Source organism: Purpureocillium lilacinum (assembly GCF_023168085.1).
Source record: "Purpureocillium lilacinum CBS 284.36 DNA, scaffold_4, whole genome shotgun sequence".
Classification (NCBI taxonomy): Eukaryota; Fungi; Ascomycota; class Sordariomycetes; order Hypocreales; family Ophiocordycipitaceae; genus Purpureocillium; species Purpureocillium lilacinum.
The window spans coordinates 4,286,194-4,309,467 of NW_027072114.1; the positions used below are offsets into that span (position 1 = coordinate 4,286,194).

Here is a 23,274-nt window from a genome sequence, read left to right on the forward strand (position 1 = left end):
AAAAGGTGCTTATTATAGTATATTATAGTCTATTAGTTATATAAGGGTAGAATTAAGAGGGATATATATTAAGTAAAATAGGTTATTATATTAAGTATTTACGTTATCTAGAAAATATAAAAAAAAAGAGGAGGTTATAGGGTTAAAGGTAGGCTACTCTAGACGCTAGATAGTCGATAGTAATATATTCTATAGCCTCTTAATCTTTATATAGATTATATAATATATAGTATTAATGCCTATTTACTTTATATCTATATTATATATACTTAAAGCTATATATATACTTAGTACTAAAGGCTATAATATTTAAGGGGCGCCCCTAACTATATAAGTATATATAGCTAGCGCCTCCTTAATATATATAGCCTTAAATATAATTACGTTAAGTATATTATTATAATTACGTATTTAAAGCTACTTTATATTATATATTTATAGCGCATACTATATTCTATTACGAGCGTATACTTTATCGCGTTAGTTAAGGCGGTACGCTTAATAGCCTCGCTTAAGGGGCTACTTAAGGGCTACTTAATAGCCTCGCTTAAGGGGCTACCTCCTTCCTCGCTAATAATAGAATATTACTACGATATTCTATTAGCCTATTGCCTTTTAATAATTATTATTTTCTTAATGATTTAGCTCTAGTTAATCATTAAGAATTAAAGAATAATATAATTCGTTCTAATTAAAAGATATTATTACTTATATATTATACCCCTTTTTTTAACCCTTTACTAGTAACTAACGATCAATAAGCGCTATAGACCCCTACTACTATTCCCTAAGAGGATGAGATAGTAACGTGAATGATTTATAATGAGACGCCGTGTTATCGCTATGCTTCTATCGAATAGGCGCGTGGCCGCGGTTCTTTACTCCCATGTTCTGGTCCTTAGCAATCCTGCCGCTACTCCCCGACACAGTCAATCGCAGAATATACGCACTTCGAACTGTTTTAAATCATCAAGGTCGTGATACATGCGCCTTGCCTACACTCGCTCCATGTCGGTATATTGCTCTGGCGATCTATTAGTGGTAGGATGGATGCTTACTCAGGACTAACAGAAAAAAGGGGGGAGAGAGTGAGTGGGGAAGGAGGGAGGGAGGGAGAGAAAGTATTCGCTGAGAAGCAGTACTGCATTGTTGGGCGAGGGTTGGCCGGGAAGGCTCGGTCCATGCCAGAGTCTAGGGTCAAGGGATCTGGTGATATTGCTGAATCAATCGATGGTGGAGGACTTGCTCGAGCTTCACGGTGTTGACCTAGTTGGCCGTAGGCCAGTACCATACCGCGAAGCAAAAGGGGGACTGAACCATTTTTTTCGATGCCACCCCGAGTCGCATTGCACTGGCAATATGGTGATGACATGTTTTGACAGCAGCGGGGCGCCTTGGCTGCCCGGCTACAGTGGTATCACTGCCGACACTTATTACCGGGACTGCGACGACGAAGTGCGAGCACGTTACTGATTTGGAGTGACGCGTCTCAATGCCTCTACCATTATTTAACTTCGACTCGCTGCACGTCGCAGTGCCCGACGAACGCAGCCTCTTTACTATACTGACCAACCAAGACTTTCGCCTGCCATAACAATGATCGACCCAGCCGTCTCGTCTGACTGTAGTCCGCTATGCGTGGGTCCCCGAAATCGCTTCCGGTCGTCGCGTTACTTTCTGCCTGGGTTATCCGGATGCCAGGCCGTTTGTTGCGGTGTTTCCGTTGAGGCCGCAACATGCCATATTAGCACATTATTAACGACACGGAATAGCATAGCTGTCTTGACTTTGTGTTGGGCATATGTAATCTCTGCCCGGTTTCTCGAACTATAAGGACGACCCGTATAATATTGCCCCCATCGACTACGGCCACAAAGAGGAGGTGTATACGGGCAGCCGACGTTGCATCTCAACGTTGCGTCGCCTGCGCTCATTAGGTGGCTCTGCGCAGTCTTGTGTCCGTCCCTCCCTAGGTTGGAACGCCCCGGGAAAGTTGTTTCCACCATGGGCCGCTATTATAGATATAAAGGTGGGAATTGCTCTCTCGGCTCGAGCACCACCCGAGGAGATCTTGGACGCACCAAAAGTGAAATGGAGCATCGCGTCAACCGTGTCAATGCCCAGAGCCACGCCATTGGGGGCAGGGGGGGTTTGCTTTTGCACGGTTGGGCAACACCCGAGCCATGAATGCAATCACGGCGACATGTACCCGCAGAATCTTTTGCCGGGGATTACCGCGATGAGCGCCTCCCCAACTTTCGAGAATGCTTCGAGGCAGAACGGTGGCACACCATGTGGGGTGGTTTGGCGATCCGCCGGCACGCCGCGGTCGCTGGTCGGTCTTCTGCTGGAATATGGCGGGCTGCAAGCCGTCGTCCCCGCATCCGCCGGAACCGTGGCTGGCGGAACAAGAGCAGGGTCTTGCATGGCTGTGATCAACATGACTCGCGGCACAACTCGTACATTCTCGGCGTGTGAACCTGGAAGCAAGCCAACCTCGTGGCCCGGGTCGCGAGGACTTCGACCTTTTTGAACGTCGATTGATCAAGAGACTGCCGGCTCGCCCCAGACCTGAGGCCCGTTCCGCCGGAGAACGACACAATGCCTGCGAGAGCTCCGCCTCCTCCCCGTCGGCTCCCCACCAGAGTCACCACGGCCTGCCAGAGATGTCGTCGCAACAAGTCACGCGTGTGAACCCCTTGCCCTCCCCCGGACAGAAGAAGTAGCTCACTCAATTTGGCGGCTGTAGTGCGACTCATACCGGCCATGCTCCCTCTGTCTCCGCGCAGACGTGGATTGCCAGCCTGCTTATGGAGAAGGGGCCGTCGAATCCACCGGCAGTTCCCCCAGCAAGCAGACATCCCGGAATGGGAAGAGACCAAGGTAGGTCTGGCAACTGCTTTCGGGAGAGTCCCCGCATGGCCTACTGATGGATCTCTTTGCCCTTTGCAGGCAGTTCCGGCGCCATCCAAGCACGACAGCTGGGCCCCCGTCGCCCCGAACGGGCCAGTCTCGCGATGCAAGGCCAGGAGTTGGCCAACTCCGCAGGCGCCAAGACCCTGTTGAAGCCGATGCGCCTGTATCGGCTGAGGATCGTTGTTCGCAGCTTGCTGTCGACTATGGCGAGTCGGAGTCGGCAATGGGTATTGCCAGAAAGGTGCGCGTTTACAACCCTCCATGGCGTGACGCGCGCTGACAGTCTGCGCGCCGCCCGACGTCAGATGTGCAAGCTCGGCAGCGACCACATGAGTACCTATGCCACCTCTGCCATTCCGGACGGCGAGCTTCATTCGCCATCATCCAGAAACGACGCAACGAATGCCCGCGTCCCCATATCAGCCATTCTTGGCTGTCGATTCCCCGACCGGCAGCTCATTCATTCTCTGCTGGAAGACTACTTTGAAGCCGTCCACTGGTTCTCCTTGGTGGTATGTGAGCGCCGGTTCCGGCGCAGCCTCTCGTCTGTAGACGAAGGCTACGCAAGCCCGTCCGACGCACCGTTCCTTACCCTCCTCTCCATTGTTCTAGCCATGGCCGCTTGGTATCGATCCAAGCGTATCGCAGCAGAGGACTGCCGAGAATGGCAACAATGGACCAGTGACTTGATCCACATTGTTGAGTCTCGAATGGTCTACATCATGGATGATCGGTCGGTCACGGCCGTGCAGACGTGCATCCTCCTTGGGTCACACCACGTCTACCATGGACGACCAAACCTCTCGTTTGCCCTCCTAGGTGCAGCCATCAAGATCTCCCATGCATTGGGTCTCCATCGGCATATCGCGCAAGGCGACGCTGAGGATATCGAGGAGCGGAAGAGGGTTTGGTGGACGGTATACACGTGGGATCGGTTCGTACTTCGGGCCAACACCGCGGCCATTCTCCTGTTTTTCTTTTCTTTTTTTTTTAACGCGTCTAGGTTCGCTTCCATCTCCTACGGCCGACCGATGACAATTAATGACGAAGACTGCGACGTGCAACTGCCCACCGAGTTCGCCGAATGTCCGTACTTTGTGCAAGAATCCACAGACGAGCACGGACTGGATCGGGGCATCGTGTACTCACCCTACCAGACGGAGCTCAGCAAACTCTACCGCATCGCGTCGCCGGCGCTGAGAAACATCTTTGGCTATCTGTCGCCAGGGTCCACTAAGCAGAGGTTTGAGACCGAGTATGCTTCCCTCGCCAGTGAAGTAACGACGGAGCTCCTTGCCTGGCGGAGCCAGCTCCCTCCACATCTGGTTCTGGATCTGGAACAGGATTATCGTCCCGAGAGCAGCAACCAGCGCTTGAGGGCTCACTTGTTGCAGTCCTTGTCGCTGCAGCTGACTTTCGACAACCTCTTGATTGTGCTCTATCGACCTTTTTTGGCCAGGCAGGTCGACCATTTGTCAATGGAGTCTGCAAGCCTGCATGACAGCCCACTACAACACGCTTTCACCAGCCATGGACCTCCAGGGCCGAGTTCCGGCGACAATGTGAACCCACACACAAATGATCACATTCCGATAGTGAATCATGCTGTTGGGCATTCCGAGTACTGGTTAGACGCGGCGATGGGGACCACGCGAATCACGGAGCTGCCCAAACTTGCGGCGCTCGCCAAAGACAGTCACCTTGTCGCGTTCATGGCCATCAATGTTTTTCACGCTGGGATTGTGCTCATTCTCCTCGCATTGTCGGACCCCTTGTCGGATAGAGCACAGCAATTGAAGCGGATCGTCTCGCGCGTGCTTCGTCTACAAGAGGCAATGGGTGAACAGTCGGCACTCTCTCGGCAGAGTGGCATGGTCTTGCAGAACCTCATTGCGCTGCTCGTGAGGCGAGAGGGTGATGCCATGCTGGGACGTCTCGCACCAGCCATGGTACAGGCTGGCGATCGCCGCGGCCAGGTTTCGCGGTGCGAGGATCACGCTATGGCTGAGGCAACGCCGTACGGCGCTCCGCTTCGAGCCCATACAGCAGAGGTGTCTGGACATGCTTCCGCTATGTCACCGGAGGGACAAGTATGGCCAAACGTTGGCGTGGCACAACGCCTCAACGAGAGCCTCGCATCTGTACAGCACGGTAAGACGACGGATGCCCACAACATGTTGTGAGACGGGGCGCTACTAACAGGTACCGCCAACTAGCTTTTCCGACGACGGCTCAGGAACCACCACTGCAGAGTAGCATTGCGCCAGCCCACGGCAGCATGGCCTTGTTTGGAGGTGACGGGCCCCCTCACAGCGGGGTTGGAGGCGATTACATACCGTCCGTAGAAGCGCATGAGGCCGAAAGCTTGGGGAACGAATTCTTCTGGCTTTGGGACTTCAACTGGGGCGGAGGCTACCCGCAAACATAGCGACAAATTTCCTCCCAGATTCCCTCAGCACTTGTCGTTTAGTGGCACGTAATCCTGCAAGTTGCAACCACCTACATCCTTGCCCGCGCTGTTGGCTTTGTGCAGCAAGTTGAATCGATAGTAAAGGGGGAACACAACATGCTTTCGCTTCCCGGGTACCGGATGGGCCCGCACCCGAGACGAGTGAGCATTGTCAAGTCGCGGCCTCGCCCGGCGGTTCCGCCGGAACCGTTGGCGGCGCTGGAAGGCGGGTGGGCCAAGCTGAAGCCGACGGCCCAAAGCCGAGATCCACTGCAACGCCGTCCTCTGTTCCGTGTGGCCGCCGGCCACCCATGGCCCCCCTGCCCGCGGGCACGAGCAAGGTTGAGCGAGAACCTCGAGTCATGGTCCCTTTTCCGCAACCAAGGCTGGCTCTCGACAAGATTGGAAGCTGGTGGTGCGCATCCTCCAGGTTTTTGCGCGTGGTGACATTGCGGGGATAGGCCACCTTGGGGCAGGGACTTGGAACGCATAAAGTCTATATAATCCGGGGCCCCGGATTATGATACATCTTGGTCCAACTCACAGATGATTAGAGTACCCGGGGACACGAAACAGCAACAACACTTGATCGAACCCACTTGTCATGGAGAAGCCAGCATCACCGACGCGCTTGGAGCGAGTCGCCCCGGACTCGGCCCAGGTTGGAGCTCCCGTGGTTGAGACCTCCTGGCTCGAGCGCAAGGTGAAGCCGAGTCGCATCAACCATCGGTATCCTTTCAGGGGGAAACCTCTTTTGTGGATGACATGTGCTTTTGGGAGCTTGGGCGATGCTCTTTTCGGATACGACCAAGGTGCGTCCCAGTCTCCCCCATCTGCGTGCTGCTGCCTTGCCTCAACCATCGTCACTTGTACTGATCGTACACGTCAGGAATCGTCGCTGGCCTGCTGGTCAACCCAGTATTTCTAGCGCGGTTCTTTCGCGACCATGGCGGAGCCGATGGGACGAGTGACAATATCGACCCGTCCATCACGGGCATCCTCGTGGCCTGCTTGCAGATTTCGGCTGCCGTTGGCTCGCTTATCGCTGGGCGAGTCGGAGACATGGTCGGCAGAAAGAAGTGCGTGCGTCTCGGCGGCTTCATCTACTTTGCAACCGCCTTCCTCCAAGCCTTTGCACCCGACTTCAAGATGTTCATTGCCGGCCGGACCATCCAGGGATTGGGCGTGGGCTTTCTCTCCATGACCGTGCCAGTCATTCAGACAGAGATTGCCGCGCCGCATCGCCGCGGCCTCATGGTCGGCATCGAGTACACATTCCTCATCGGCGGCTATGCCCTGTCTACGTGGGTTGACTTTGGGTTTCATCACCTGATTCCACAGAGTGAGTCATGGCAGGGGCCGTACTTTATACAGATGGGGCTGGCCTTCATCCTGGTTGCCATGTCCTTCATCCTGCCGGAGACGCCGCGCTGGCTCGCCTCTAACGGGTTTCCGAAAGAATGTCTTCAGACCATCGCCGACTTGCACACACCCGACGGCAACACGCAGTGCCCTGAGGTGCAGCAGGTCATGTTAGAGATTACAGAAGCGGCGCGATACGAAGCCACCCTTGGGCAGTCGTCGTGGTTGGAAATGTTCACGCGCTATCGAAAGCGCACCTTGGTGGGCATCACGGCCCAAATGTTTGCCCAACTCAACGGCATCAACGTCATCTCATTCTATCTCCCAACGACGCTGGCCAGTGCGGGTTTTACTCAGGAAAAGTCGCTGCTATACACGGCGGCCAACTCCGTGCCCTATGTTGCCGCCACGATGCTCAGCTGGTGGCTAGCGGATGCATGGGGCCGACGACCTTTGCTTCTGCTTGGCGGTGAGTCCTGGCCCGTGGTTCTCTTTCTTTCTCACGCAAGTGTACTGACTGACTGACGTTACGGATCAAAGGCGTTCTCATGGCCATAGCGCTGTGCATGGTTTGTGCCTTTACGGAGGCGACTTTGCAAGACCCCAACGTGCGGGCACACCTCATTTACGCTTTCGTGGTGATCTACAACGCCATTTATGGCTTCACTTGGGGACCAATTCCATGGCTTCTACCTGCTGAGATATTCCCGCTGAGGGCACGGAGTAAGGGCATGGCCCTAGCCACGTGCTCCAACTGGCTCTTCAATTTTGTCATTGGCATGTCCGCACCGGATGCGTTCGCAGGCATCGGCGGCTATTACTACGTCATTATTGCTGGCTTCTGTCTTACATCGGTAGCACTCGTGTACTTTTATTACGTCGAGACGGCGAGCCATACTCTGGAGGAGGTTGCGTTAGCTTTTGGAGACAAGGCTTTCGCGGCGGATGACGAGGTCATTGTCGCCACGGCTCGGCTTCATCGCGATAGTGGTATCGTGAGAGCATCGGCAGTGTGACCCTTGGTGTGGGTAATCACATAGGCGAAGTAATGAGAGCTGGGTATGTACAGGCAGAGTATAGAGTGAGTCCAGTGGTCACTTCGTGGCCACGTTGATATCTCTGCGGCCGGCTCGAGGCTTGGGCCATAGTTGTTACTGGTGAGTATGCTATCGCGTTTATCGCCTATATATCATGTTGAGGTAGCTTCTGGGCCGTCTCCATGTCCTATCAGACCACTAACCACTTCTTGACCTGAAGACCAGGACTTGGTGATCAGGTAGCCCGCCCGAACTGGTATGTTGCAACAATCCTTGGCCATTTCCTACCTCATCTCTACTGAGCGCTCGTCGTGTACAGCGCTTGTCTCCACGGCCGCAGCGGGCTTCTTGAGGTCTGATTCTATCGGATCATCGACACTACCGCCGAACATGAGATCAATCTCTTCCAGCGACAATCCCTTTGTTTCCCTAAAGTAAAACACGAGTGCGGGAAGAGTAATGACGAGGTTCCAGGCTGCGCACCCAATTAGCTCACCTCTGCAAAGTGGAAGGGGGATCGCGAAATGAGCTTACCCACAAAGAGGAAGTAAAACTTCCATCCCAGCTCTTTCAAAGCAATAGGGCTAACTTGCGCCCAGAATGTAGACACAAGCCAGTTGCCGATGCCGGTGGCAAAGGCGCAACCCTTTGCGCGGATCTGGTATGGCATGATCTCGGCCATATATATCCAGCTCACTGGTCCAAACGAGAGAGAAAAGAAGATCGTAACACAGAACAAAAACGCAACCCCGACGATACTTAGACTGTGTTTGTCGCCATTCGTGTTCTGGCTGTTGATGGCGCTTTCGCAAATCAACGCTAGCGTAATGGCGACAACTCCGCAAATGAGCGACTTCCTGCGGCCGAATCGGTCCGCGATGAAGACGATGAAGATCAAGTCTGGAATGCCGGTAAGCAAACGGGTCAAGGAACCTGATAGTGCTAGGAGCGCGGCCGGAAACTCACTAGCAATGGGGCCGCAGCAGTTGTAGACTCCGGCGACGAGAAGCTTCGTGTTGCCGGTAAAGCCCAGCGACTCGTACATGACGGTTTGGTAGTACCCGATGACGTTGATGCCCGTGAATTGGGTGAATACCTGGACAAACGTGCCGAGAGCCAGCCTCTTTCGCCATTGGGGAACGCGGAACATGATGAGCCAGCCTGGCGCCGTGGCGGCTTTCTCGGCATCAATGGTCATCTTAATCTCCTGGAACTCGGCCTGAATCCAATCTTCGTTGGTGCCATCAAAGTGTAGCGTTCGGAGGATGCGCATGCCCTCCTCAAGACGGTCGGTAGCAATGAGGTGGCGGGGACTCTCGGGAAGCCAGAGCATGCCAATACACAACAGCGCGGACGGGAGCGCTTGGAATGCCAACGGGAACCGCCACTGGAACTGCGATGAATCAGGCATTTGCTGGCTGCCGTACCCGACCCAGGTCGAGACGATGAAGCCAACGCCAATCATCTGCTGTGCCAAGCCGACAATAAGCCCGCGAATCTTAGGATTCGCGCACTCGGACTGATATACGGGCACTTTCCGTCACTCTTAGTGGGGTGTTCAAGGAAAGGGACACTTTTTGCTGTCTGCTTACCGCTCATAGACAAGAGACCAATGGCGAAGCCAGCGGTAATACGCCCAACGAGCATCATGGCGAGACTGCGAGGGGTTAGATCTGAGCTTCCGTAGCTAGCACCAGAGTTTCACGTACTGCCAGGCCGCTGCTTGCAACAGAGCGCCGACGGTGCAAATCAAAGCGCCGACGCCGATTGTCCTGCGCCGTCCATATTTGTCCATGATGACACCTCCAAAGAGGGCACCGAAGACGGCACCACCACTGAACGTCGAATTGATGGCGCCGACGATGGGGGAGGTATCCGTTGTGTCAAAGAAATTTTGGAAGTTCTTGCTGGCGATGACGTCCGTCATGACGCCGCTGTCATAACCGAAGAGAAACGAGCTAGTCTACTATTAGCGGGTATGTCTTCAGACCTTGTCGTGAACGGATTCATCCCGCACCCTATGGCTGCGAAGCAAGCCAGGCCAATGTTGTAGGCCGTCCCCATGTTTACGAGGCAAGTTCACAGAGTCGCTTTGAGAGTTGTCGTAGGTTTAGAGTCAAGAAGGGGTAGCAGAGGCTACACGTCTTGACGAGTCGAGTGCAGGGGAATTTATGGGCTGTGAACCTTGGGCTATCAGCCCGGGGGCTGCAACACGGAAGTATTTATATATACAGCCGATCCGGGGTACGTGAAGCGGGGGACAAACGAGCGGTGCATCATGAGCCTGGCGAAGTTTTTGTTACATTTGGTCTGCTCTCTATGGTGCGCTTGGTTGCGCGGTCCGGCACGCCTGAGCTGGTCTGTTCTGTAGATCAACTGCCGGCCGTTTAGCCAAGGCTTTGTGTTGAAAATAGAGTTGGAGTCGTGGTTCAGGGGAGGGGTATGGGTTGTCCACCCCCGGTGCAGTGGGACCGGATGTACCCGCGATTAGGCTAAATGCGATGCTTCAGCACATGGCATGATTCCGTCAGCAGATCATCGTAGCATGAGGAAAAATGTCCCGATGCCCCTGATGAATGCTCTTCTTCAATGCCAATGGTATGTTGGACGTGTCAGCTAATAATGGTCTCAATACCGTCAGTCTATGTAAACGATGGCACGCCCGCAAGGTAAAAAAGGGTAAAAACGAGTAACAACGCAGCTGGGGATCACACGCCTCAAACTCCTCGAACCGCCTTCGCGCCTTTCCAAGTCCGGCCCTGGAGGTGCCTGACACATAGCTTCGTTCCCTCATCTGGATAATACAGCCAACAAGCCCACCGTGCCCAGCTGCCCTGCTTCATCTGGTCCCTCGCCCGTTGACCGATGAGGTCCTCGATGAAGCCGCCTCGCTGGATGGCCAGACGTGTCGCAAACACGCGCTCCAGATAGTGCGCTCTCGAAGCGACGTGCGGCTTGTCATGCCAGAAGAAGAGGGGTGTTAGCGGCAACGAGTCGCCATCGTCGGAGGCCGCAAAGTCACCCTTGAGAGCGGCGGTCAAGGTGCGCAAGGCGGGGAACTTGACAACGTGATTCGAGGTCGCGTACGAGCGCATGCGGGTTGAAGGGAGGCATACGTATTTGACCGGCCTGTCGGGTGAATCTTCGTCCATGGCGCGCAAGATCGACCGCAACGGGATGTCGGCTGACAAAGGCCAGTCGTGCTGCTGTACCCATACGTAGGGTGTGTCTGCAATCCTCAGGGCCGAACGCACGGCCAGCCCGAAGCCGAGGCGCCGTGACGGCTCAATGAAGGTGATGAGGCCATCCGCAGTCCGAGAGATGTGCAGCCCGACGGGGTTTCCCCTGCCTTCAAAGCCATATTCGGCCTCGCCGACGAACTCGACCAGGGGCTCCGAGGCAGAACCGCCGTCTGATGACTCTTCTTCGCGAGCGCGGCGGTACTCGCTGAGCACGAGCTGCTTCACATTCTGTTTGTAGACATTGTACTGTGCCGCGCCATCCGCTGTCACGACCCCTTTCTTCAGCCTCGGCCAGGCGCCAATGGTGTCGTACGTGTCCAGCACAAGGATGACGGGGCAAGCCAGCAGGTCGGGGCAGTGCGTGCGGAATGACCTCGCGACGGCGGCCACGAGATCGGTCCCCGGAGCCGAGGGCGTAGGAGAGGTGGTGATGATGACAGTCACATCGTCAATGGACATGCCTCGGGCGGCAGGCGCCATGAACTCGTTGCGAAACGAGTTTTTGTGATGTGGTGGGGCCGCCCTGCTGCCAATGCAGGAGAGGTGCGTTGGCAAGATGGGATGATGGGTTTTGCATGGGTTGGGCGCGGTCGAAGTGGGGGCTGCGGAGACTCGGATAATCGGAGACGCACGGAGCCTTACATAATACACTGTGGGGCCGTACCAAGACCGGAGCCGGGATCCCTGGTGCCGGCCCCGTGTAAGTGAGGCAGGAGGTTATGGTATTAGTCACGCTTTGCTATAGACCAAGGGAGAGAGCGTGAGGGACACAAGAGGTATGTGCGGCCTGATGCAATGCATTTCTCTGTGGTAGAGGAACTGGCTGAAGCTCGAGGGCCATGACCTCCGCCACCAGATGGCTCCCACCGTGATACCCAAAGCCATGCCTAGCGGGAACGAATCTTGTTGTCAGGACGAAACTGTCTATATTTAGCACTCTTGTCGGCGGAAAGGACCCCAGTTGGCATGTCTGACAAGACTATCCCTTCATCCACGTCACACAGGCATTCACTAGTGCTGCTGAAGCCGTTCTCGCAGATTAATGGTCAGTCCGTGTGCACCCACTTGAGACCAATGGTACGCTCGTACCTACAGTTCTATCGCCATTGACATCGCGCTTTACCTTGGCATTAATGTCTCTCCGGCCTGCACTCCCGGGACGCTCTGTTGCGATTGCTGCCATGAGTTCGGCTTGGGATCGTTCGGTCCAATGAACTCAAATACAGCTCCGGTAAACGGCACCTAACATCCAACTCGGGAGGGCCGCACCGCCTTATGCGCCAGATACCTTCACTGGACGTGCGGCCGCCGAGGGTGGGGTGGGCAGCTGCGGGCTTTCATACACTGGACTTTTACTCGGGACAATGACAGGGCGACGGCATGCGCCCAGACCACTCCACCGGGTTTGGCCGCTTGCTGCTGTGGGCAAATTGTATGGCTGGATCCAGAGCCAATCGAATTCATGTAGAGGCTCAGCTGTCCCACAAGCCAGGCGCAGGACAGCTGGGGACAGGTTTGTCAACTCACTCTGATGGGCGCGGCAGCCCCGTGCGGGGTGCTACGGTCCAAAGACGACATGTTCATGCGGGGTAAGGTTTTGGCGCTGTCGGCCGACCTCATTCCGAATTGCGGCTCTTGCGAACTGGTGGGATGTCCATCGTTGCACGACACCAGGGAAAGTTGGCGCCACTGGCTGGACTACTCAGCCGCACTCAAGCTCCATCACTTGTTAGTACAAACTACCCTGTCGGGGCCGAGACGGCGAAAGTCCCTAGGCTTCGACACGTCACCATCTATTGTACTACAGGATCAAAACGCCAGTCTAGGCAAGACGAGGGCAGCCGGTATTCGCGCATCCGTTGCGGTAGTCTGATTTGATACGACCATATAATAGACCGCGTAAGTCACTTAATAACGAGGTGCATTGTGGCTGTAGCTCATATGTACGTGACTGCGCCGTTTTGCCACCGACTTTCCCTTTCCACGACACGATGAGTCCGTTTCAACGATGCGATTGAAGGTTAGCATCCGATTGCCTCCCCTGGACAGACAAAGGGAGGTAAAGCCTCAGGAACCCATACATGTTCCGTCAGACCGGGGGCCGCGACGAACCCAGACCGATGGACCGGAGCGGCCCGTCTTAGTCACATAGGCCGTTAGTCCTTCACTGACGCAATCGGGTACCCCGGCCCAGAGCCTCTGGAAGCATTCACACTTGGTTTGGTACACTTTCCGATATGGCCTGGCCCACCGGCTGGTGTGGCACATTCGGTTGTCGTTGATCCGGAGGTCTCGGTGTATCTTGACACCAAGGCCCGAAAATCGGCCACTCCGTAAAATGGCGATACTAAATATGGCGATTACTATCTGGACGTCTACGCCACAGCACCACATCCACCGCCAAAGGGGGCGTCAGCCGCAACTTACACGACACACCCAGCTTCACGATGTTCGTGCCCTCAGGCGCACATGCAGAGACGTCAACGCCTTCATCTTGCCAGCGCCTTTGTTGCAGGCCGGATCAAGTATAAGAATGCAGTCATTCCCCGTCCTCGGCCAGACCCAGATCATCAATCAATTCAGCATCACCAAGCTACAATACCTCCACAGACATCTACAGCCCTACAATTATTCGACCGTATCATCAACCCAGCCAAAATGAACTTCATCATCAAGTCCGCTCTTGTCGCCTCTGCCGCCCTGGCTCTTACTGCCAGCGCTGCCCCGGCTCCTTCTTGCCCGCCAGGCACCGTCCCTGCCTTGAGCAACTACGGCGTCCAAACGACCCCTGACAACGTTTGCGTCGTGCCTGGCACTTGCTACTACGATCCGAGGGGAAACTGCGCTGGCTTCGACGGCACCTTTGGATGCGCCGCCGATGGCTGGTGCTGCCAGGGCACCGATCTCACCTCCGCGAAGAATGGCAATGTTTGCGTCAACCCGACCGTTGGCCAGGCAAACCAAGAGCCTCCCCCTTCCAACGCCGCCATCAAGGCACGAGACGGTACCGCGTCTTGCCCCCCTGGGACCATCGCCGCAAAGAGCGACTACGCAGCTCAGACATCCGCCGATGACGTCTGTGTTACGCCAAAGACGTGTTATCCTGCCAGCGGGGCCAACTGTGCTGGTCAAGATGGCGTCTTCAGCTGCGCAATCAATGGGTGGTGCTGCCAGGGAACTGATCTCACCGCTCCGAAGAACGGCAATGTCTGTGTTGATGCTACGGTTGGGCAGGCTAATCAGCAGCCCAACTCTATCTGAGCTAGAGTTAAAGGGAGTAGAAAGTTCTTGGAAGTGACATGGTAGAGTTTACAGATTAGACTACACTAGAATACTGCTTATTCACTTTGATTCGCACCGACAGGACAGCTAACTTGCACATTTTGCCACCTTGATCTGCAATCCAATACGGCGACCGAGCAAAAACGTTGTATGTGCAAGTTGACCAGAGTCTGCGAAGTATGCGAATCTATAGACGATACAGCTTGCATGAACTATCAAGTTGCGGCAGCCTTTCCCGTCACCTTTGTGATGTTCACTTCAGACTCGGAAAATCTCCTCCCGGGTACATCGCGCTCGAAGAGAAGGTCTAATCCGGCCGTCGTCCGGTTTTTGGGCTCAGGAATGAAGAAGTAGGTGAAGGGTCAGCCTAAAGTGCAAGTCCACCCAAGAAGAATCCTGCGCGGGCCCCCCAACCCTAAGCAGACGGGTTGACTTGATACGAGGCGATGATTTTGCTGAAGATGTTGAGGCAGGCGTACGTGAATCGAGCGATGACGACCGACTTGCTGCGCCGGAGAGACGGTGGGATTTCAGAGATCAAGGGACACGACGCTTGAAAGCACTCAAAAATGGGACACGCAATAGGCGGTGAGAAGATCAGGCATATTAATAATAACTTTGCAAGGGCGAGTTCTTTGCTCGGTTTGCCGATTCCAGTCACTAGCCGAGACTCAGAGGAGCAAGGGTAGGCGGGTTACCACTTAGGGGTTCCGTTATGAGGCATTCAGCGTGTCGCCACCATACTTATAGCTCGCTTGTCGGTCAGGGATTTGGTTGGTGCCACGTCCCCGAGTGTTGGTTGGCTGTTCGTCCCTTCCAGGCTCCCTCAAGCCGTCGAAGTTGTGATTAAAGGGGGCCAATTATGTGCCAGGCAAGGTGCCATTGCGAATAAGTTGTCTTCGTTAAAATATTTGAAGCGCATGTAGTCGAAGTCTGGTGTCAGAGCTGGGTTCAACGCGGACTATACAGTAATGTGTACGGAGTTATTACCAATGTTTCGCTCCAAACCTGTCGTGCGACGTGCAAGGCCACTCCCTTGTCCTGACTCTCCACTTTTGCCCCAGGATCGTACTTATTCATCATCCCTGCTCGTCTACGGTAGTACTACCAACTAACACGAAGTACCAACCAGGTAAACTTTAGCCTGGCAACACGATAAAACGCAGCATCACGGCCACTGCACTCTTGAATCTCAACGATGAGCTTACTTCGTCGAGCTGCACGGCTAGAAATATCGCAGTTATGGGTTTGTTTCATGCTGTTGAGGATCGACCGACACCAAAGGAGGTATACAACTGGCGACTATATAATGAAGCCATTATCATTGCAACTGGATCGATCTTGTAGGTCCACGAAGCGCGCCGGGACTAGCGACCAGCCAATCTGATATACTTGTAGATTTGGCTACGATTCCGCCTTTATCGGAACGACGATTGCTCGGAAAAGCTTCGTAGAGTCATTCGGCGTTCGTAAGGAGCAGGCCGCCGACATCTCGAGCAACATTACGTCGGCTTTTCAAGCTGGAGCCTTTTTCGGCGCGATTCTTTGCTTCTTTGGTGAGCGCAATCGGCGACCTGGCATCAGCTAGCGTTATCAGCGGCGCCCGTTGCTTCTCTGTTACTGACACTTACCAAGTCACTGAGAAGGTCGGCAGGAAACGGGCACTACAGTACAGTGTGGTCCTCTTCCTCATTGGAGCAGCTCTCATGGTAGCGGCGACAACGCAGCTGTCATACATATGTGCGTGCCACACTACGTGGAATATGTTCAAAGGTTGACTTAGAAAAGATTCTGGCCGCGCTCTCACTGGCGTAGCTTGTGGTGCCATTACTGCCACCGTCCCAAGCTACATCGCGGAGCTATCCATCGTGTCCATCAGAGGGATTCTTACCGGACTGTTTGAAGTTGCTTATCAGATTGGCACCCTTGTCGGATTTTGGATCAACTATGGCATCAATCAGCACATGAATCCTAACTCTTCGACCAGCTGGAGGTTGCCCATGGCAGTTCAGTTCATTCCCGCCGGCATCCTCTTTGTCGGGGGATTCTTTCTCCACGAAAGCCCCCTGTGGCTGATGCGGAATGACCGGGAAGAAGAAGCAACGCGGGTCTTAGAGCATTTGAGGAGACTGCCTCGGGATCACCCATGTCAGTGCCCAGATACCCTTTCCAACTGTCGACATGCTGACAATATGTAGATGTTGGGGAAGACCTAGACATGATGCGCGTCAGACTATCGGAAGAAGCAGATCTCGCACGGAAGTACGGTCAAGGTTCGATGGCCTTTGCAAAGGGAGCATTGTTCGAACTATCCCGCCGAGGTATGTGGAATCGGGTGCTGCTCGTATTTTGCGCTTTTCTTTTGCAGAATATGTCCGGAGCCGCAGCCATCAATTACTACTCGCCGACACTGTTTGCATCTCTGGGCATCAGCGATGTCTCCCTCTATACGGGTGTGTACGGCTTAGTCAAGGGTACGTTTCGTGCAGATGAAACTGCGTCTAGATGCTGATAAGCATCCAGCCGTGGCTTCAATAATATTTTACGGGCTGCTTATAGATAAGCTGGGGCGGCGCCTGCCGACTATCGTCTCATCGGTCGCTTGCTCACTTTGTCTCTGGTTTGTTGGGGCTTACGTCAAAGTTGGACATCCTGCCGATGTCATCAAAGCTGGCAAGCCTTTGTCACCCTCTACCGCGGCAGGCGGCCAGGCCGCAACGGCCATGATCATGGTATACTCAACCTTGTACGTCTTATTCAGGTCCTCTGTTATCATTTGCTGCTAAAAGATGATTTTGCGTTTCAGTTGGTCATTTGGCCTCAATGGCATTCCGTGGATCGTGTCAGCCGAGATATTCCCTGGTGTCCTGCGAAACTTAACAGGGACTTGGGCTGCGATGATACAATGGTTACGTAGCTTAGATGTTCATTTCCCCCCGGCGACTGACTGTATACAGGTTGGCTCAATTTGCAATTACGAAAGCCCTACCGTACCTCTTCAACGCGCTTGGCTATGGCACTTGGTTCTTTTTCGCTTCCTCGATGATTGTGGCGTCAATCTGGGCGTTTATTTTCCTACCAGAGACCAAAGGACGCACCTTGAATGATATGGACATAATCTTGTAAGTATATTCGCGACCTTATGATTCCTTTACGTTATTAATCCGCGGCGTTACAGTGGATATGACAGGCCTAGGGAGTCACTGCCGCGGTCTGTCCCTTCGATAAGAAAGGAGGTGGTGGATTAATAACAGGGAAACGCTAGAGTAAACAGAGAGTCATTGACTTCAAGCTCTACATTAGTGACCAGCGGTTCAACAAGGTCTCGAGATGTCAACGGCGTAAAGAAACCCACTTTCGGTTACGGTTCAATGCTCACGCTACAAAGGGGTACGAGGCAGTTACAGTGCCTGTCGACACATGTAATTGGATGGCGCAGCCCCCCGATGATGAATCTGCATATAACATTGAAGATCTACTCAGCGATTTGCATTTTGCGACCCACGCGCTGCTATTGACGCAAAGATTCGGACTGAGTGACGACCCTGATCTGTATCTATATGGCTTGCTGGTCATGCATTGGAGATCTCCCTCCTCTAGGGGCGAACGTACAGCGTGTTATCGCCGTCGAGGCAAAAGATCTACATGACTGCTGCCATATCTCGTAGAAAGTCGTCTCTGTAGTCGAAGAATATGCTTGCATGCGTCTCATTCTCCTTCACCTTCATGGACACGCGCTCGTCAGTCTCGCCTCTGCGACTTACCAGTCTCCTCGCAATCTCGTTGCCATGTTTGAGCGGCACGTTCCGGTCTGCATTGCCATAGAGAAGCTGCACCGTCAAATCGCTGCGAATGTCTGCCACGTCGAATCCCGGGTCCGATGCAAGCAGCTTCATGTCCTGCAGCCAGAATTGCGTGCCTTGCGCATGCACCTCCTCTCCGGTCCGGATCTGCACCTTCATCACGTCCGCATCGCCAAAAATACGAGCGTCTTTTGGCGGTAGGGTCGCCTGTGCGTTTTCGAAGCTCTTGATCAACATGTCCATGCGCTCCTTTCTACTGCGATCCAGCCTCGCCGTTGCTTCGCGGTTGAACCACCAGCCGAGAAAGCGCGGCGTGTAGCGCGATGCATATGTCCAGCCCAGGTAGTTCATGATGTACATGCCCCAGTAGCCGATATCCGCCGGGCCCAGGCCGCAGACGATTGCGACGACTTTGAGCTTATCGGCGGGTAGCGCTCTGGCACAGGCCAGGGCATACGGGCCGCCTCCCGAGACGCCAAGGATGCCATATTCGTCCGCGTGGAGATGCTGTGCGAGTTGTCGGATGTCGCCGGCGTGAGACAGCAGCGTCCGGTTTGGGTCCGCGGTCGATTTCCCTATCCCAGGCCGATCTGCGGCGACGACGCGGAGGTTGTTGGCCTTGGCTGCCTCATGGAGATATGTGGCTTCAATGCGAGAGCCTGGCCAGCCGTGGAGGAAGAAGACGGTTTTGGCTGCCGGATTTGTCGACCCGAACAGGGCGTAGCTGAGCACGCGAGCGTCGGGGAGCGTCAGGGTCAGAGGCTCCGTGCTGTCAAGACGGTGGCGGCATGTTGAAAGCGTCGCGTCGTCAACTACAGGTGCGGCGCGTGCTGTGACGCTCCTCGTCGCAAACTCCGTCACATGCGTGGCGAGAGTGGCCACCAAAGTCACGACGATGTCGAGGATCGCAAAAATGGAAGACACCACAAAAGCCATTGCGAGCCAGGGCCAAGCTTCAGAAGCGTGCGTGGGAAGAGAAAAATGGCTCCTTCGACTTGGATTGAATGGACATGCCGAAGTGCGTTGTTCCCAAGCCCTGTGACGTGGGTCTAATGCAGCATTCAGCGCTAGGGAATGTGAGAAGTCTCCGAGTCCATCGGGCTGCCCCAGCCACTCTAGTCAGCAAAGACCAACGTCCTGTTGCGAATCATGTACTGCCAGTGCTCCGTAAGTGCTGCACATGACATACTTACGGCTTTCGCGGAAGGTTCAATCGATGCAGATTGTCGGGCATTGGCGAGCTCTATGCCATCATTTCCTCCATCTACGATGGGCCTGTGATTTACCCATGATCCAGCGACAACGGGAATGGCGATGGTGAGAAGGGAAAGGCCAACGGAGATGGCGGGATCTTGTGTTCACGGATGAGGAAAACATGCACCGGGACGGATACCTTCTCACTGGTGCCAACCCTTCGTGTTGAGTGCCCTCTTCTGTGCCCTCTTCTCCGTCTCACCACGGCTGGACCCCGTCTTGCGTCACGACCTTGCCTACATCCGCGTCCCGCTCCCCTTCCACCACTTTTCGAATCAGGTCGCCGCCCGTCGCCGGGTCCCCCGCGCCCGCGGCCTTGAGTACGTCCGCCCCCCGTCCTCCGAGGTTCGTGGCCAGGAACCCCGGGCTGATGCACCACGTCTTGACGCCGTCGCCGTGGAGGATCCAGTGCCAGGTGAGCATGAGCATGTTCAGTCCGGCCTTGGCCGACTTGTACCCCTGGTGGCCCATGAGACCCGTCTTGGGCCAGCCACTCACCGGCTTGGGCGCCCACGGGGGCATGAAGGAGTCGAATGCTCCGTTCAACGTCGACAGCCCGGATGTGAGGAAGAGCAGGCGTGGGGCCGAGGAGCGGATCAGTAGCGGCGCAAACACCGTGGTGGTGACCTGCGCACCCGAGACGTTGACGTCCCAGGCCTTGTTGAAGACGGCGCGAAAGTTGGACGCGTCGGCCACGAATCCCGTGTCAAAGGCCGCGCCTGGTAGACCGGGTTAGTCGAAGTGTTGGAAAGGGCGGCCAAGGAGAACACGAACCGGCGTTGTTGATGAGAACATCGACCTTGCCGACCCTCGACTCGACGAGCTGCGCGGCAGCGTTGATGGAGTCATCGTCGGTCACGTCAATCTGCACCGGCTCTACCGTGCTCTTCGTCTCCGCAAGCAGGTCCTTCAAGTCGGCCATCGCGCCGTCAGCGTTGCTCCGCGAGCGGCTGCCTAGGAAGATACAGTACGGCTTGTCGGACTGGAGCAGGGCCTTGACGGTCTCGAGGCCAATGCCCTGGTTCGCGCCGGTGATGAAGACGATTTCCCTTTCAGCCATGATGATGACGAGTGATCGATGAAGGCGCTAACCGTTGCTGTCTACGAGGCAGCATAGCGGCTTCAATGGACGCAGCGCGCGCAGCAACACTGCTCTATCTATAGATTCTATACATGCTCGAGCGGCGGGGCGCCGTCGCCGGACATAGATGCGGCTATATCCGAAGCAGACGGATATCGGCATTTCCAAGATGCGCGAGCGACGTTTGGCGTGCATCGCGACTTCTCTTGAGCGGGGGTCCTACTGGCTAAAACCAACAATCCACGCAAGTCCATGACGCGCCTAGCTGGGCATGTTGCCCGCAGTACATACTAGTGAGCGCTGGCGCCACCCACAACGCCACATCGGAGATTGCCACGATCAACTGGCAACCAGATTGCGTGCGGAGCAAGTTTGCAATAAGTTGGAAACGAAGGCTTCGCCAGTAGCTATCTGTTCCTGCACCGAGGCTTTATGGAAGTTCGATGTACATAAGCAATCCCGAGTGGCTCTATGATCCAAGGGCTTGACTCACTAGCAACCCACAACCGCACGACTGCTATTCGTCACATATCTGAGAGCAATCCATGCTGATCGGCAAACTCGACCGAATGGGATTTTGCAAGACGAAGCGTCACGGCAGAAACTCCCACGGTCTCTCCTCACAACATTGAAACGATTGGAACAGCGAGACAAGAGGGTCATCAGAATGCCCGAATGGTAGGCGGGACCACGGCTACCGGATACGTGCACTTCTTGTATTTGTGGTAGCTACTGGACTGCACCACTTCTATTTCTCCGCTGGTTTGACCACCTCGCTGCGTGTCCCAGGGGAAAGTGTTGACTCCCTTTCATGCATGGACACTGGCCCTCGTTCCTTCGCATCCCGCTCGCTGGCGGTTATATCACGCATCATTATGGCCCCAACCCAGGAGACCACAGACAACGCAGTGGCAGCAGTCATAATAGTCCTAAAAACCTCTCCGTATGAGCGGATTATGGCGTTTCGAATAGGCGTACCAGGGCCGTAGGATAGCTGGACGATCAGCGAACTGTAAATTCGCGTTTCTTCCTCGGGAGACAAGCCCATATCAGCAAGGTTCGACGCCAGGCGTGCCGGAAATACATTGGTCCAGATTGCTCCCGAGATAGCGAGGGCGATGGAGGCACCAATCATGCTAGACAGGTAGGCGAGCGCGAGCCGCATCGAGAGTGTGGATGGAGAAGCTCCGTCGAGTACGCCAATGTACGCACTCACCGCGTGAATGCCACTTGAGAGGGAGATCAATACTTGGCATGCAATGATGCCGTTGAGAGCCGACTCCGAGCTCGACGACGTGAACTGGATCATCATGCCTGTGCTGAGAGTATAGATTGCCAAGGCTGACAGACTAGTTGTCCTTGCCCGACCGAGATGTTGCATAGCACTTGAAGGTAGCACACTCTTGGTCAGCATAGGCTTCGAAGTATATGAAAAGGGGGGGAAGACACGTACATGCCGGTGAGGATTGCCGCCACTCCGGTGCCAACGTAGTTCGTGTTGGCTAGGTAGCCGGCCTCACCAATAGTCATGTTGTGAACGACTTGGAGCTGGGACGTAAAATACGAGAACCAACAGCTTTTGATCGGTCAGTTTCCCAGCACGTCGTGCGTTTATTCGAACACTGACAACAGAGTGATTTGAACGCCAAAGACGCTTAGACACGCACCCCACACGACGCGGTCTCGGAGTAGCTCAAAAGGAAGGAATTTTTGCGGCGCGATGTAGCACTCGTATAGCACCAATAGAACCAAGAGCACGAGTCCCAGCGTAATCATAGAGATTGTCGATGCACTTTTCCATCCGTGCAGCCCTGTAGCGGCAAGGTTGAATGGGAGGAGGAATATCGTCACGCCAACACACGCCAGGACAATGCCGATCACTTTTCACAGAGGTTAGCTTGTCTATAGAATGCGCACTGCTTGGATTGATAACTCGCCGTCAAAGTCTCGTAGGTATCGTGCTGATGCGCGGAAGATGTTGCTTCGTCCCCGAGGGTCTCGAGCCTCCAAAGGTGACGATGTCGCCATGGCCTTCCGTTGTTGGCATAAGAGAATGCAAAAGACGGGTCCTGCGATGGTAGGCAGAATGGCGAGGAAGGAGCCAAAGGCCAACTTTGTAAGCCCGCGGGCATAGAACGCTTGCGCGGCCCTTGGGCCTGCAAACGTACTTGCAATATATGGGACCTTTGTCAGTGCTATTGCCATCGGACGATATTTAGGTTGTGCTTGGTCTGTCACAAAAACAAGGAGGGTATAGAGGATGCCGCCATAACCAATCTCATAGACGACCTTTTGCGAAGAAATTGCAACGTTAAAAGCCAATCGTGACTGCACGGGGAGTGGGAGGCATTTCTTACTACCGCGGCTGTGTACATGGCCACATTTTGACAAAACATCATGAGTAGTAGCCCTGAGAAACTCCATTAGCTCGATGCGTCCGCTACAAGTGATGCGATGGTCTCGTCTGGTACGTTACCCAAAACAGTCACTACAACCGTGAGACCGAAACCTTCCGCCATCCCCCATAGGTCTATAAGTCGAGAAAGAGCCAGTGAGACGAGCCCGAGTATAATGAAAGCCATCTGGGAGGTGACTGGGATCAGTGAATGGGAGGAGAAACCGCTCGTGATGTACGGAGTCATGGCTGTAACAACGTGCTGCGTCATTGCTACAGTAAAGAGAATCAGGTAGGCCCTGCATAAATGCCCATATTAGCCGGATTACACGTTTCGTCAAAGAAATAGCATAAAATGATTACGGACCCCGTATACGTGATGGCATAAAGCCATGTCGATGAGAGTTCCATGGTGCTCTCAGATCGTATGAAGGTAACGTCAAGTATAAGTGG

General features: G+C 54.5%; 6 protein-coding genes across 6 annotated transcripts; 3 read left to right on the top strand and 3 right to left on the bottom strand.

The window, feature by feature from the left end:
• Positions 1–3,221: 3,221 nt before the first annotated feature.
• PLICBS_006463 (uncharacterized protein) lies at positions 3,222–5,099 on the top strand (the record flags this gene model as incomplete). The annotated part of the gene is made up of 3 exons (XM_065600943.1): positions 3,222–3,850; positions 3,920–4,188; positions 4,549–5,099. The coding sequence occupies 3 exons, from the start codon at positions 3,222–3,224 to the stop codon at positions 5,097–5,099; spliced, it is 1,449 nt and encodes a 482-aa protein (XP_065457015.1).
• An 870-nt stretch (positions 5,100–5,969) lies between these two features.
• PLICBS_006464 (uncharacterized protein) lies at positions 5,970–7,743 on the top strand (the record flags this gene model as incomplete). Its single annotated transcript, XM_018327456.2, has 3 exons — positions 5,970–6,177; positions 6,255–7,196; positions 7,268–7,743. The coding sequence occupies 3 exons, from the start codon at positions 5,970–5,972 to the stop codon at positions 7,741–7,743; spliced, it is 1,626 nt and encodes a 541-aa protein (XP_018173884.1).
• A 305-nt stretch (positions 7,744–8,048) lies between these two features.
• Positions 8,049–11,486, bottom strand: PLICBS_006465 (uncharacterized protein; the record flags this gene model as incomplete). Its single annotated transcript, XM_018327455.2, has 6 exons — positions 8,049–8,239; positions 8,299–8,664; positions 8,731–9,297; positions 9,357–9,421; positions 9,474–9,722; positions 10,585–11,486. The coding sequence occupies 6 exons, from the start codon at positions 11,484–11,486 to the stop codon at positions 8,049–8,051; spliced, it is 2,340 nt and encodes a 779-aa protein (XP_018173883.2).
• Positions 11,487–13,664: 2,178 nt separating this feature from the next.
• Positions 13,665–14,267, top strand: PLICBS_006466 (uncharacterized protein; the record flags this gene model as incomplete). The annotated part of the gene is made up of 1 exon (XM_018327454.1): positions 13,665–14,267. The coding sequence occupies one exon, from the start codon at positions 13,665–13,667 to the stop codon at positions 14,265–14,267; it is 603 nt and encodes a 200-aa protein (XP_018173882.1).
• Positions 14,268–17,929: 3,662 nt separating this feature from the next.
• Positions 17,930–19,027, bottom strand: PLICBS_006467 (uncharacterized protein; the record flags this gene model as incomplete). Its single annotated transcript, XM_018327452.2, has 1 exon — positions 17,930–19,027. The coding sequence occupies one exon, from the start codon at positions 19,025–19,027 to the stop codon at positions 17,930–17,932; it is 1,098 nt and encodes a 365-aa protein (XP_018173880.2).
• A 516-nt stretch (positions 19,028–19,543) lies between these two features.
• Positions 19,544–20,405, bottom strand: PLICBS_006468 (uncharacterized protein; the record flags this gene model as incomplete). The annotated part of the gene is made up of 2 exons (XM_065600944.1): positions 19,544–20,064; positions 20,120–20,405. 2 exons carry the CDS (start codon positions 20,403–20,405, stop codon positions 19,544–19,546), a joined length of 807 nt encoding a protein of 268 aa, XP_065457016.1.
• Between the last annotated feature and the right edge of the window lie 2,869 nt (positions 20,406–23,274).